Raw genomic sequence first — 15,515 nt, 5'->3', positions numbered from 1 at the left:
ACCTGTTTCTTGGAAATAGTTTCTCTTACAATATTGATACTTTGTGTATGTGTGTGCGCCCCTGCACATAGGGCACCCCCCTGCACATACAGACTTACACATACACACACAGACATACACATACACACACACAGACATACACATACACACAGACATACACATACACACACAGACATATACATACACACACAAACACACACAGACATACACATACACACAGTGAGATATACACATATACATACGCATTCACACATACAGGCGTACACATACACACACAGGCATACACATACACACACACACAGAGCTGGAAAGCAATAGATTCTCAGCAAATGTTGGAACTTCTTTTATTTTGAGCAATACCTCTTAACAGGCAAGTCATTAAATAAACTTTTTTTTTCAATCTCCTACAGAATGTTTTGATAAAACAAGAGGTTTGTTTGACATTCCAGGGTACACAGTAACACAATATTTTAAATGCGGTAGCAAAGCCCTTGTCCTGATGGCCAGATGGCACTGGGGTGTTTGACTGTGCTCCTTGGTTTTGCTGTGGTGAATGTTGACGCCTTACCTGAAGGGGTTAAGGAATGCCTTACTCGAGTTACATCAAGTAGCAGAAACTATCAGATGGAAACAGGAATGGGGAAGGGGAAAAAGGCTCTGCCCTAGTCCACGGTTTCCTAACTTGCTAGGCTTGTCTTGTCAGCTAGCCATTCTTCCTTTGGGGGCAAGGACCACCATGCAACACCCCGGCCCCCTTAACTGCTGCTGCTGACTGGGATGGCCGGGTTTAAACAAAGCGGTGAGTCACACACAGCCTGTAGCTGCTGGGCCAGGAAGCCCTGCTGGAGAAGCCACGCCCCTCTCCCTGTGAATCGCTGGCCCGGACAGGGGAGGGGCTGGCCCTTTGCTAATGAGCAAGTTGCCAAGGCGAGACAGGAACTTCATTCCTCTCTGTGTCAGGATCCCAGAAATTATGCCCCTTCTCTCATCATGAACTGGCTCTCGAGTTCCTCGGAAGTTGTGCTAACTGCTTACCACCCCAGCGGCAAGGACCAGGTCGTCGGGGAGAGCCATGCGAAGGGAGGCGACGAAGCCACCTCCAGGTAAGGAAACCAACAAAAAACCCCTACCTGCCCCAGGAACAAAGTGACAGGGAAGTTGTCATGAGGCAAGAGACTCACCTCTGCACTGGAAGCCTGACCTCAGGCTGCACCGTAGACGTGTGGTTTCTTCCCTATATCCGATTCACCCGGCGAATGCAAGAGCCTTTCGATTACCAGTGGAGGATGGGTGGGGGGTGTTGTGGCTCTGTGGCTCTCTCCCAGTAGCTTAGCAGGTGCATGTGCAAACGCTAACTGATCAAATGACTGTATCGGAAACACTCTCTGTGAGATGGAATTCTTGAATGGGCTCAAAAACTCCGCTGGAACTGTTAGCTGGGAAAGTCTGCCAAGAAGCAGGGAGGCTGGTCACTCTACTAGCTGTTTTGAGAGTGGCACCCTCCGCCCCGCGCTGAAAGCAGACCTCTTCGGCAAAATGCCCAGGCTGCTGGCCTGTGGCAGTGCTGCTTGCGTTCTTCAGTGTACGGAGATTACTCCCACAGCCCAACACACCCCTCCAGAAGGGATTTCAAAAGGGAGTTTTTTGTCAGCAGGCAGCGCTCACGCTGCTGCTAGAGGGAGCATGGTTAATGTTAAATCACTTTATAGGCAGACAGGGCAAATGTTCTATAGACCATGGAGGCGCAGAGTCATCTTCTGTGTACTTTGTTCTGTTTTTCAAGGTTGGTTTCCCCCCTCTTCCTTTCTCTCCGTAGTGACCTTCTCCCTAGCTGAAACTTTCAATCTCCAGTCTTAGATATACATTGCAAATATTGGCCTGGAAGATTGCCAAACAACAGCAACAAAAAATTAGTTGTCAGTAGGCCTAATTCCATCGTGATGCTAAAAGTGATAATGAACACTTCATTGTTCTTGGGTGACTTAATGCCGAGGACTTACCCTGAAAGAATACCTCCTTTCATTGGCTTTTCAAATCCCCAAACATGGGGACGTGGGAAAAAATCAAAGGAACAGCTGTAACCTTCTGGGTGAGATCTTGGCTGAAGAACTTTGCCCCTCACATGTTGCCCATTGTCTCCAGGCCGTTGAATGAACTCCTTTCCGAAGTTGAGAGGGAATGGTAGCTTTTGTGTAACATGTGTTACTGTTTTGCTTTCTGTTGTCTTTGAGGATTATCAATTGTTTCCATCCATGCTTTTGAACAACAGCAAAATATTCACCTTCTAGCTGTAAGCAGCCAGGGACAGTCAAAACAGTCAGAGCCTGGCAAGCTTGCAGGTTCTTCAACTGTCATTGGCTTCAGGCTGGGTGGGCCTGAGGCCTGGGTGTGAGTCTTGGCTTGACTTGTAGTTGTGAGAGTTAATGAACCATCCCCCACCCCCTCCACCTCTGACGGGTGTGTCCAAACCGCTCAACCCATTGTTCAGACTCCAACCCCAGCAATTCCTCCAGTTGCAGCAAAGTTTGAGGCTCTAAACTTGTGCATGAGACTGCATTTATTCCCTTGACACACTTTTCTGCAATTGTGTAGCTTGAGGAATGGCTTGTTTTCAGCTACCGTGGAAGCAGAACTAACTTGGGCCGAGAAACAGGGTGGACAGTAGCCCATGCAGTCTGTGTTTGTGTGGAAGCCGCATCCTTAGGATGACTCCAAGCAGCTTTTCTGCGGGCTGCCAGACGCTTACCCACCCTGTCCTGGGATTTGGTTTTCATGGAGGACAGTTACTGATGCTGGGGACACACGATGGAAAACTGGTTTGAGGCAGGAAGGAGGAAAGAGGGGGTCAGTCTTCATTAATTTTTACCCTTGAACATAGGGTAATTGATCAGTTAAGTAGAATGGAACTTCGGGAGGTACCTTGTTTAGCCTCGAAGGGGTTAAGATATTAGAATTGGCATAGAGTAAGGTTTGGTAAAAGGGGAGGAATTTAAAGGGTGATATGGGTCAGTAGTGACTACCTACGGATGGTGATAATGGTCACGGATGGTGATAATGGTCACGGCTGACTAGGATGTTGGCTATTGGTGGGCTGGTTGACTGGTAGTGTAAGCATTAGGAAGGTCCTCCAAGGTTTCAGTGATGGTTGGTGCCTATTTTGTAAATAAAGCCAAAGTAAAACTCATACAGAGGCATATACAGATGCTGCATGTCTTCAAAGCTGTTTAAAAGTAGTTGGAGGTAGCTCAACATTCTAATCATGCGAATCAAAAGACTCCATTTAGTCTAAATAATATGTACGTTGAAGGGTTTTTAATCAAACAAATGGTTCAATATGATTGGCTTATATACACACATAACATATATGTATAATGCAATTAAAAATACAAAGGGTCATGTTAATGATTTCTTTTTTTTTTTCTTTTTGGTTTTTCAAGACAGGGTTTCTCTGTGTAATAGTCCTGGCTCTTCTGGAACTCACTTCCTAGACCAGGCTGGCCTCAAACTCACTGAGATCAGCCTGTGTCTGCCTCCCAAGTGCTGAGATTAAAGGCATATGCCACCACCACCCGGCTGCCAAATCTTCTTTATTTCTGTTCTGGTCTTCTGAAAATTTAGGGTGGTGAGAAATTAACAGTATTTCTTGTTGTTGTTGTTTTATTTTCCAAACAGGGTTTCTCTGTAGCTTTGGAGCCTGTCCTGGACTAGCTTTTGTAGACCAGGCTCACCTCAAACTCACAGAGATCCGCCTGCCTCTGCCTCCTGAGTGCTGGGATTAAAGGTGTGTGTGCCACCACCACCCAGCTCAAGAAATTAACATTTTTTAAAGTAGTCTGATATCCTTAAAATTCCTTGTATTCCATTATCTCTCTTTATCAGAACACACATCCAGATCCCAGATTGAAGAATTCCTCCTACTCCTGGTTGGGACTTCCCAATTATAGAATCTTTGTGTGTGTGGGCTGGTTGGTTGTTTTTTTTTTTTTTTTTGAGGTAGGGTTTCTTTGTGTGTGTGTGTGTTGGTTGGTTGGTTTTGTCTGTGTTCTTTTTTGAGGTAGGGTTTCTTTCTCTGTGTAGCCCTGGCTCTCCTGGAACTCAGAGATCTCACTGCTTCTGCCTCCCAAGTTCTGGGATGAAAGGCGTGCACTACCTTGCCCAGTTAGATCCTGTTTTCTGTTTTCGTATTTTTTTTTTTTTGTAATGTTTCTTCCTCAAGCTCCTGGGACTTGAAAGAGCATGTTAACATTAGATTTCTGGCTGTCTATATACAAATGTTTCCAAAGGAAACCACTATTTATGGGCAGCTATATTTACAAGGCTTTATTTACTTACTTGTTTTCCAGGCAGGCTTCTCAGTATTTGCTTTAGGAAAAGCAATTTTTCAACAAAACTGTTTCTCATGACTTTAGCATCGTTTTAAGGGGGAAAGAGAAAGCCCTGTTATGATTGCTTTATATGTTTCCGCTTTTGTTCTTTTAATGTTAATGTCAAATGATATTTTCTGTCTTGTTGGAAACTCTAACTCTTTCAAAAAATTAATTGTTTATAATAGGTCGAAGAATAAGATCTTTGTGTCTGCCTTGAACAAGTGTGATGTTCTTTATATAAGGGTTACCAGAAATCTGAAACCCAAGGCTGGGAGACTGACATGGCTAGATTCACACTCCAACTGTCTCTTCTACTCTTTAACAATGTGCACCACCAAGAGTTCATTAAGTCTCAGCTGCAAGTTGGACGTCACAAGAGTCCTTGCTGGATCAGTGACGTTAGATGATCCATGCAAAGCCTATGGGGCAGTGTTTGGCTCAAAGGCAGCCTGCTGCTTTCCTTAACACTCCAAGCCATGTAGAATAGTCTTCCCCAGTTTAACATTGTGCTTGGGAATCTCATTTTGTCATGTGTTAAGCAACAGATGCATGGTCAAGATGCTTAGTTAAGAACGACTTTGGAAGCTAGGCATGGTAGCGCAGATCTATAATCCTGGCATTTGGGAGTGAAGGAGAATCAGGAATTCAAGCTGGCCTTGTCTAGTTAGAAAGTTCGAGATCAACCTGGGTCACATGATGCCATGACTCAAACTACCCACTACCACAACAACCAAAACAAATAAACAAACAAATAAAATGGCTTATGGGAAACTGGCTTGGTTGGTATGTACCTATACTATTACAGCATACAGGAAGAACCAGGAAGATGCAGATTTCAAAGCCATTTTCAGCTATCCAACAAATTTAAGCCTACTCTATATGACCACTTGTCTCACTCCCACCCTTCCCATTCCAGATAAAAGAAAATAAACATTGGAAAATGAAGAAAAGCATAAATCTTTCAGTCTTTTGAAATTTGGATGTCCTTGGAAGCATGTTTTTGTTCCGTAGCACTTTTGAGTTGGGGGGGGGAATAGCTGCGCAGGCAGCTGGCACTGAGGTCCATAAACATTGGCGGAATGTGGGTGGGTCCTTTTTGGGCAGCCCCACTCTCCCCGTCTTCATCCTGCCCTCCTCCTCCACCTTAAGGACCTTTGCCCGGGAGCGTGCCAAGGAGAAAACGCTGTCACTTTTATGTCCCCATCGCAGCTCTAAACATGTTCAAGTCTCATCATTGCTTTGTTCTGTAAGTCCAGCCAGCCAGTCACTCAGTTACTCCAAATACAATCTGAGTTGTCATTGAGAGTCAGGCAAATTGTCCCTTTGCTAGTATTTCATGGAGAATGGGACCCCTTTCGTTGCTTTTTCTCACTGTGCTAAGGACCCTGAGAAAAGAGAGAAAGCACTGTCCTTGACTCCCAGTTAGAGACGTCAACCCATGAGCCCCATGAATTTAGACGGCATGGTACCGCGATCATGTGGTGTAGGAGGCAGCCAGGAAGCAGCGAGAGAGATAGGGGTCTGGGTTGAGGTATACTTGCCCAAGACGTACCCCAGGGGGTTTATTTCTTCCTATTAGGCCTCACTTGCAGAAGTACTTTATCACCTCCCCAAATAGTTGCCGCCAGCCGGGATCAGGGTTTCAACACATGAGCCCATGGAAGACATTTCCTCTTCAACGTTTCTCAAAAAGAATGTAGAGAGAGGTATCCGGATGTAGACAGTAATCCCCGAGCTTGATGGTCAAGATTAACAGGTATCTGAGAGCAAGGGCTGAAGGCAGAGGGGTTAAGATGCATAAGAGCCTTAAGCCTAGAGGAGGCCCTGGAGCAGATGACAAAGGAGCAAGGAGCCCTGCAAGGCTAGAGGGCTGGGGAGAGAAGGAGGCTACGGTAGATGATGGTCGCAGAGAACATTTGGGATTTTTGACTATACTTTTTGAAAAAAGATGGGGCAACATGGAGGGGAGAGGGTTGTGAGGAGAGTAAGAACACAGAGGAGACTTCTACTTTAAAAAGTCCCTCTGGAATAGGAAGTTGATTACAAAGCACAGAACCAGCAGCCACTTGTAGGAGGTAGGAAGTGAAGGTGACTGTGGCCTCGGCCAGGATCTTAGACATTGCAGTAATGGAGGGAGTGGGTCGTGACCTCCCCCAGGAAGCTCTGCAGGACTTCCTGATACCTGATTTCTGAGCAAATGCGAGCAAAGGTTGTCGCAGGGTCTAAATTCTTACAAGGATAGAGTTGTCCCCTGTCTTAGATGGGGCAGCTTCCCGCAGTGTCCAAGGAGGTTGTATTGGGAAGATCCAGGAACCAACCTTCAATGTAAGTTCTAAGAAAAGAGACCTGATTGCTTTTCTTGATGAGGTTGGCATTCTGTTTGTCTCTCACAGTGCTGGGGATTGAGCGCAGGGACCTAGACATGTCAGGCAAGCAAGTTCTCTACCACTTAGCGATACATCCAGACCAGAGCCATCATTTTTATGTGACTCCCCCAGGTCTTTAAAAGTCTGATGTACTGTGCCATTAGTAATTCCTTCCAAATTTGTTTATCATCTGAAACTTTCATTATTTTGTGAAAGAAAAACTTGCTAATAAGTTTTTAGATTGATCCTAGTTTTGTTGAATTTAATGAGGAAATACATTTTTTGTTTGTTTTTTGTTTTTGTATTCTTTTAAGACAGGATAGCCCTAACTGTCCTGAAACTAGCTCTGTAGACCAGGCTGAACTTGAACTCACAGAGATCCATCTGACTCTGCCTCCAGAGTGCTGCGATTAAAGGCATGTACCACCACTGTCTGGCAAGGAAAGAAAATGCATTCTTTGTAACCATCCATGTGGGTGATTGTTTTTTCAATCTTGCCCTCAATTTAGTGACATAACGACCTTAAGATTTGATGTCTTTGATCTGTCGTGCAGAAGCCCTCCCCATAATTTCATCTTGAGCTGTTAAGATGCATGCACGCGCGCGCACTCACACACACACACACACACACACTTTTTAAACAAGATTATTTATTTATTTTGTATATAGTGTTCTGCTTGCATATATGCCTGCCCCACCAGAAGAGGGCACCAGATTTCATTATAGTTGGTTGTGAGTCATCATGTGGTTGCTGGGAATTGAACTCAGGACCTTTGGAAGAGCAGTTAGTGCTCTTAACCTCTGAGCCACCTCTTCAGCCCCCAAATGCTCACACTCTTGACTGGGCAGCTCTTAACTCTCATTTAGGGAACAAAACATTGTCTTTTCATTGTCCACATCTTAAAAATGTGTGTTTCAGTGGGTGCAGAGGTAGATGGAATTGCTTAAAATTATCTTCATGGAACTTGCTATTGAATTTCTAGTTTTCAAAGAATTCAATGATCACATACTGTATCCCCAATCTCCTGAAAAAACATTCCTTGCAATTCATACACTCTGCTTCCTTCTCTTGCTATGCTACAGCTCTGTCCTCTCCAGCCCCCTCTCAGTGGGGCTTGCTCTTGCTCTCATGGATAGCCTTACTATTGTGATTTATTTAGTGTGTGGTGCGTATGTATGCATATATATGGTGGACTGTGTGTGCTGCATCCTGTGTGTGGAGGTCAGAGGACATCTTGAGGAACTCTCTCTTACCACAGAGATTCCTGGAATCAAGCTCAGGTGGTCAGGCTTGGTGGCATGGCTCTTACCTGCTGAGCCATCTCACCAGCCCTCGTTATTCTGTTTATATGCCATGTTCTCTTACTGTTGGTTCTATTATGTGTTGAAGCAAAATGGCCTCAACAGTTGCTTGTTTAGCATGATGCATAGGCCTGAGGACAGGCTGCACAGTTGCTGGGCTTAAGTCACTCTTTAAAACTGATTTTCTGTGCCTTAGTGTTTTGCCTGCATGCATGTCTGTATGAGGATGTCAGATCTTAGAGTTACAGACAGCTGTGAACTGCCATGTGCTGAGTGCTGGGATTTGAACCTGGGTTCTCTGGAAGAGCAGTCAGTGCTCTTAACCACTGACTATCTATCTGTCCAGTTCCAACATTACTTTTAATTTTGATGGAACACCAGAGCAAATACTCTTTTGTCTTTTAGTTCGTCTCACATATATGAACCAACCTCTGGCACACTAGAGACCAAGGCTGCCCTGCTGGGAGTTTTTTTTTTTCTATGCCCCCTACTCTTACATGAATGAGGTCTTGTTATATCTGCTGCCCTCTCTCCACTTGATTTAGCTCTGCTTTTGGGTCCTGGGAAAGTTCTCTCTGCTGTCTTTGGGGCCTCACTGTGTGTGCTCAGAACGGCGAAAACCCAGGCTGGCAGGTCTTCACCCTGCTTGTTTGCGAGGAGGAAGGTGCGCTGAGATGGTGTGATGAAAACCTCACTTGAATTTCTCCATCCTGTGTTTGTTCTCCTGGGCCAAACTTTTCATTTCAAACAAATGCTTAGAGGTGTTTTGTTTTGATGGACAGATAATGAGCCTTTTCTTTTGGTGAGAGGTGGAACATAAGAAGCTCATTATTAGAGGAGAGAGGGCATGCATCAAAGTGTCTGGAGTGAATTCAGGCAGGAACCATAGAATGCATGTCCAGATCTTTCTATAGACATATTCTTTTTGATGCTGCGCTTGTCACTTTGAACTGGCAAGGTATTTATTTATGGAAGTAAACAGGAACCATGGAGACCTACCTGGCCACGTGCCATATCTTGAGTCCTTTAAGTACTGAGTCCACCAAATTATCTGTGTAGAAAGAGTGGCAAGCCTTATGTTTTGCAGTTGTATTTGGTAGCTGCCTTTTGGCTGGGAAGAATACATTTCTATAGGGGATGTGGGGTTTATCATATACAAGAATCTTGGTCACTGGGCAAGGATCCATCTCCTTTTCGTCCAGTGACTGGTCTTGTGGTGTCACTTGTGACAGACTTGCTTTTTCTTTAAGACTGTTACCTATCCATTAGCTTTATAATCCGAACATAATCTGATCACTTCAGTTTGACCATGGTGGCTCTTCATAGGTGTCCTTTTTCTACCTTCTTGTGTCTTAGAGCTAAATGGCTAAATGAATAATCTTTTTATTAAAATTTAAAATTGGGATTTTATTTGCCTAGTGTTATACACACACACACACACACACACACACACACACACACACACATTTCATACATACAGTCCTGGCTGTCCTCGAACTCACAGAGATCTGCCTGTCTCTGCCTGCCAAGTGCTGGAATTAAAGGTGTTCACCACCACTGCCCAGCTAGTTCATCTTATTTTGGTGCATATATGTTGGGCATGTGTACGTGTGTGTGTGTGTGTGTGTGTGTGTGTGAGAGAGAGAGAGAGAGAGAGAGAGAGAGAGAGAGAGAGAGAGAGAGAGGAATTTGCACTGTGTGTATGTGGTGTGGTGTGAGTATGGAGACCAGAGGAAGTTATTAGGTGCCCTATTCTGCCATGTTCCTTTGGGACAGTCTCTTGCTGAAACTGAACCTGCGCTGGTGGCCAGAAAACCCCAGCGAACTTTCTGTATCTAGCTAGCACAGTGCTGGAATTAAAGGCATGTGTGGGTGGAAGTTCCAGGCATGTGAGTGGTTACGCCCAACTTTTTACATAGTGTTGGAATCCAAACCCGGGTATTTATGCTTACCCAGCCAGCTCTCCTACCTCCCTGAATCCGAGTTTAGTAGTAGGCCATAACCAATTTCCAGGTAGTGGACTGTTTAGTCATTCTGGGCCTTTCTAGAGGTAAGGCCTGTGGAGAGAGTAGGGTTCCCACAGGAAGGATGTATCTGTCATCTTTTCTAGGATGTTTAGGACATAGTATTTCTATAGAGTTCCTCATCCATGAACTCAATATGGCAATACTCCTATTCATTTCACCTGGTTAATTCTAAAAATTTAAAAAATGTAGTTGCAAATTGCCAGAGACCATTTTCTGTGCTTTAGATTTTTCTCCAGACATTTTACTTAGCCAGAGCCCTGGCATTTTGGTGAGATTTGCACTGTCTGTACTCAGGTGTAAATTCTTGGACTTAGGGATCTTAGTGGTTTCAGTGGACAGGTTGCTTAGTTGTCTTAGCAGAGCGCCTATTCCACTTTAGGCAGGTAATGCAAGCTTGAGCCAATAAATAGGTGTGAGAGGGAAAAGGTGTAGACATAGTACATATAGAGTCAGACTGCCTGACTGGAGCCACCTGAGTTCCAGCTGATCTGGGCTGGGGGGCATCGGGTTTTTTCTTTTTTTCTTTCTTTTTTCCTTCCTTTCTTTTTTCTTTCCTTTCTTTCTTTCTTCCTTCCTTTCTTTTTTTCTTTTTGTTTTTTGCTTTTCTAGACAAGGTTTCTCTTGTGTAGCTTTGGAGCCTGTCCTGGCACTCGCTCCGTAAACCAGGCTGGCCTCGAACTCAAAGAGATTTGGCTGCTTCTGCCTCCTGAGTGCTGGGATTAAATGCATACACCACCACCACCTGGCTTTTTTTTCTTTTTCTATTCAAGAGGTGTTCTGCTGTTGACTGAATTAACATGGAGCATCCCAAGGAGAGTGCTTGTCTTAGGGGACAGCTTGTTCCCTGTGGTGACGAAGGGCAGTGAGGGCCCTGCTGCCTGTCAGTGAACAAACTTGGGAAACTATTGAAAAGCACTTTTATGTTCTGTTTGTTTGAGACACGGTTTCTCTGTAGTTTTGGAGCCTGTTCTGGAACTAGCTCTTGTAGGCCAGGCTGGCCTCGAGTTCACAGAGATCCGCCTGCCTCTGCCTCCTGATTGTTGGGATTAAAGGCATGCATGTGCCGCCACCACCAGTTTGAAAAGCTCTTTTGAAGTGAATTTGTCAATAGTGTCTGAAATGAATGTTTGCTTTGACACACAGGAGAACATCGTTAGCTTAAAAACCATTTTTGAGACTTGTGGTGGAGACACACACCTTTAATCCCAGTACTCAGGGAGGCAGAGGTAGGCAGATTTCTGTGAGTTCAAGGCCAGCCTGGTTTACAGAACAAGTTCCAAGGCAGGCTTGAAAGCTACACAGAGAAGCTCTGTCTTGGGAAGAAAAAAATTTTTGGAATAAGTCATTTGTTTCAGATTACCTATCTTAAGCACTAAAATGGATATACAAAAAGTGTCTTAACAAGGGCTCTATAGTATTGAAACGTTAATCAGGGTGACTACTTTGAGCTGCTTTTGTTCCTTACTTTTGGAGCATGCAAACTCATAACTCGCTCATTACCTTCAATAAACTATGAAGTCATTCAGGTAAGCAAGAAAAGATGGCTGCGGACTAACTGAGTATTTGCAGGTACTTTATTTGTAGCTATTGCATTTATATTCCCCCTTTTTTGCCCTTAAATTGTAAATATATGTTTAATGGGCAGCTGTTAATGTCATAAGCAGGAAGCAATGAATGCTTCCTGGAGCAGATATCCACAGATATCTCACTCTGATAAAAAGAAAAAGGTTGAGCGCGTGGGTTGGAGAGATGGCTCAGGGGACAAAGGCATTCACCGTCCTGCTAACTGACACCCACCTGATAGCTCGAGTTAAATTCCGGGACTCTGCCCACATGATGGAAGGAGAGAACGGACTCACACAAGTTGTTCTCCAACCTTTGAGTGTGGAAACTTTAAGAATGTTAGCGTTTCTCTCTGGGTGATCCGTAATGCCTGTCTTCAGGCGTCTGTTATGCTGGGCAGTAGATTTGGAAAGTGTCCCTACTAGCCTGCTCTCAGATCTCTTTCGGTACCTGCACTTTGCACTCTTGCAAGACCCTGCTCATAAAGTAGGAACAGGCTGCTGTGCGTCCATCACGGGGGTGGAAGCAACTAGAAGGAAGAAATGCAGAGAAATGTGAGACAGATGGAGGTCAGCTCTGTGAACCTCTTAAAAAGGCAAAAGCCATTTTCCGTAGGGGAGCAAGGAGGCATAGGTGACGCTGAAGTTCTGTGGATCCTCCACGCACCCAGCTCTGCCCATTGTTGATTGGTTCCTTTATTTAAAAATTTTTCTGTCATGGTATTTACATCCCAACCGCAGTTCTTCCTCCTCCCCTCCCCCAGGTCCATGCCTCCTCCATGTCCCTTCGGAAAAGAGCACTCATCCCAGTGATAGGTTTCTTCTTCTCAAGCAGAAAATGTCACTTGTTTGTAGCGCCGCTGCTAGGAGAAACACCTTCTAATTTCCCATCAAATTTAAAAGTAAACTTTCTGAACCCCAATGAAACTTTCAGTTCTACTGGGGATTACTATTCAGAGTACACTGTTTGCTCTCAGGCCTTTTATCTAGCAAGAAATGGAAACAAAATTTCTCTGTCTTTTTGTGTTTAGTTTTATTGTTCTGTATCCTTTCCAAAGTATAAGGGCCCTTGGTATAATTCCAATAACTATGTCTTCCTGTGACCCCCGAGAAACTTATTTTTTTTTTTAAGACAGGGTCTCATTGTGTAGCCCTATGGGCCTGGAACTCAATATATAGACCAGACTGGCCTTGAACTCACAGAGATCCTCCTGCCTTTGCTTCCCTAGTGCTGGAATTAAAAGCGTGTGGTGCCATGCCCACCTGTCTGTCTCTACGCTCTCTCATCTGTCTCATATGAATGTGCATGTGTGCCATGCTGTGCCTATGGCGGGCAGAGGACAAGTTGTCTGGGTAGGTTTTCTTCTTTCACCCCGTGGGAGATTGGGATGGGACTCAGGATGTCCTTGGTGGTAAGTTGAGTTGTCGTGCTGGCCCTTGTCATTTATTTTTGGAAGATTCAGAAATGTGGGCATTGACATGTTCTTATGCACCTAGTCAGATTACATTTGAACTGGGATGGTGTACTTCATTTAGTGAAGTAATGCTTCACTAAACGCAAAGTGCTTCACTAAGAATGCTCTGCCTCCAAGCTGCTTTACAGCTCTGAGGGAAGCCTGGGAGAGGGCTCAGTGGTAAAGGCTTGCCGTATAAACGTGGGTCTGAGTTCAGATCCTCAGAAGCCATAGAGGCTTGGGTGATAGTGCTCCCAGAGAGATGGGAGGTGGAAGCAGCAGAAAGCCCGGGGGCTTGCAGGGCAGCCAGTGTGGTGTACATAGCAGGAAACAGTAAGAGATCTATACATGAACTACAACCTAACATACACCTACACTCACACAAACACAAAACAAATAACTCCCACACCCATAAGAATCTGGAACTGTGGAATAATCATTAGATTTTGATTGAGAAGAATTTTGAATGTTGCGTGTTTAGCATTAGAAACCTGATGTATCATCTCATGCCAATGATATCACATTCCATGAATATCTGAGGAAAATAATAGGCATTATGTATTACTGATGAAATGAATAGCATAAGCTGGGTGGTGATGGCACACACCTTTAATTCCAGCCCTTGAGAGGCAGAAGTAGGTGGATTTCTATGAGTTTTAGACCAGCCTGATCTACAGAGCGAGTTCCAGGACAGCAAAAGCTACACAGAGAAACCTTGTCTCAGGGAAAAAAGTGGAAGGAAGGAAGGAAGGAAGGAAGGTTGGTTTTACTTGGGATGAAATGTAGACAACTCAAAATTTCTCTTAAGAATGCATAACTATAAACTATTGTAAATCTTATAGAAGACATATAAATTTATAAAACATATACATATATATATATATAAAATTTCAAATATACGTTTTAGAAACTAAGCATCTCCAGAGGTCTCTCGTATAAACACTGTAGAATCTGGAAGAAAACAAATGTCAGAATTCCCGCTTTTAACAAGGTTGCATGGAAATCCAATGACACAGAAATTCTAGAAGCATAGTTTTAGAGCACCCCTTTCAAGGAAAAAATTTCCAAAAACCTTTGGCTGAGTAATCAAGGTTCACTTTGACTAAGAAAAGACAAGTTCGCTGCAGGAAGTTGAGCAGGTTATTTATAGGTGGTCTAGAAACATGTAACTTGATTAGCGTGTTTTATAATTAATGCTTCACTAGGGTTACTCATGTGGACCTGCTTATTTCTCTTTTCAAATAATACAGTTAAGGGTGTTGTTGTAATCTGACAAAAATGATTAGTATTTTACTATTTTAAAACTCATTTTTATTGATGACAATTTTAGCTGTGAGGGCAGGGAGAGGTACACTTGTATTTCTAGATTAAATTTACTTGAGTTATAGCTTTCTGAAATACTCTGTATTATAGTGGAGTTGGATAGTTTTATACTTAGATGTGGTTGTGGAATTATATAAATCCCTTATTCCCATCTTCTAGGTTTATTTTTTATTTATAAAGGTGTGTGTGTATGTGTGAGTGTGTGTATGATGTAAATACGGTGTAGATACCTATGGAGACAGAGAGGGTGTCCAGTATCTCAGAACTGGAGTTACAAATCATTTTGAACCTTCTAATATGGGTGTTGGGAACCGAACACGGGTCCTCTCTAATGGTAACAAGTACTTTTGACTACTGAACCATCTCTCTAGATCCTAAGTTCCTATTCTTTTCTTGAGTAAGGTTCTATCCTTAAGAATCAATAGAAGCCAGGTGGTGGTGGCACATACCTTTATTCCAGCGCTCGGGAGGCACAGGCAAGTAGATATCTGTAAGTTCGAGGCCAACCTGGTCTACAGAGTGAGTTCCAGGAAAGCCAGGGCTACACAGAGAAACCGTGTGTCAAAAAGAATCAATAGAGGTCTGTCAGATAACATATCATGTGAGTGACATGATATACTGTAAAAAGCATGTTGATCTCAATTTTGGATTTTAGTTAAACTCTACAAAGGAAAAATGTAAGAATCCAAATATAGAACTTGGATGTGAAATGTCATCCTCCATAGGCTCAAGTGTCTGACCACTCTGCCCGAGGCTGGTGGTGCTGTTTTTGACTATTATGAAGCCTCATATGGGTCCACAGCTGGAAAGCTGGGGGTTTGTAGGCTGATTTCAATTCTGGCCTGCATTCTCTACTTATTGCAACATGTAGGATTGCAGGTGGAGCGCTGTTACTAAGTGTTACATTAAGAAAGGTTGACGGCTCATTGTTTGGTTGCAAGCAACACGTGCAAGCTTTCTTGTAGCCTATACTGTCCAGGTAGTATCTTAAGCCTCATAAAGATAGAAGAAAAACTGTAGCAAGTAGCATATTCTGATGAAATTTGACGAAAGAGCCCCTGTTTTGAGAAACATTTGATGCTAACATTCTAATATCGTCTGTGAAAACTGAAAC

The 15,515-nt window shown here is 43.7% G+C and overlaps 1 protein-coding gene across 1 annotated transcript in view; it reads left to right on the top strand.

The window, feature by feature from the left end:
• The first annotated feature begins 898 nt into the window (after window positions 1-898).
• The window catches only part of Arhgap18 (Rho GTPase activating protein 18), a 147,229-nt gene continuing 132,612 nt past the window's right edge, over window positions 899-15,515 (top strand). The window contains exon 1 of the mRNA XM_048425128.3: window positions 899-1,103. Coding sequence (XP_048281085.2) covers window positions 991-1,103 — 113 coding nt within the window. The 5' untranslated portion in view covers window positions 899-990. The remainder of the gene's footprint in view (window positions 1,104-15,515) is intronic.

This window comes from Myodes glareolus, chromosome 1 (assembly GCF_982192425.1).
Source record: "Myodes glareolus chromosome 1, mMyoGla1.1, whole genome shotgun sequence".
Lineage (NCBI taxonomy): Eukaryota > Metazoa > Chordata > Mammalia > Rodentia > Cricetidae > Myodes > Myodes glareolus.
Note: the sequence above shows the minus strand (reverse complement) of the source record. Positions and strands in the feature narration are given on the sequence as shown.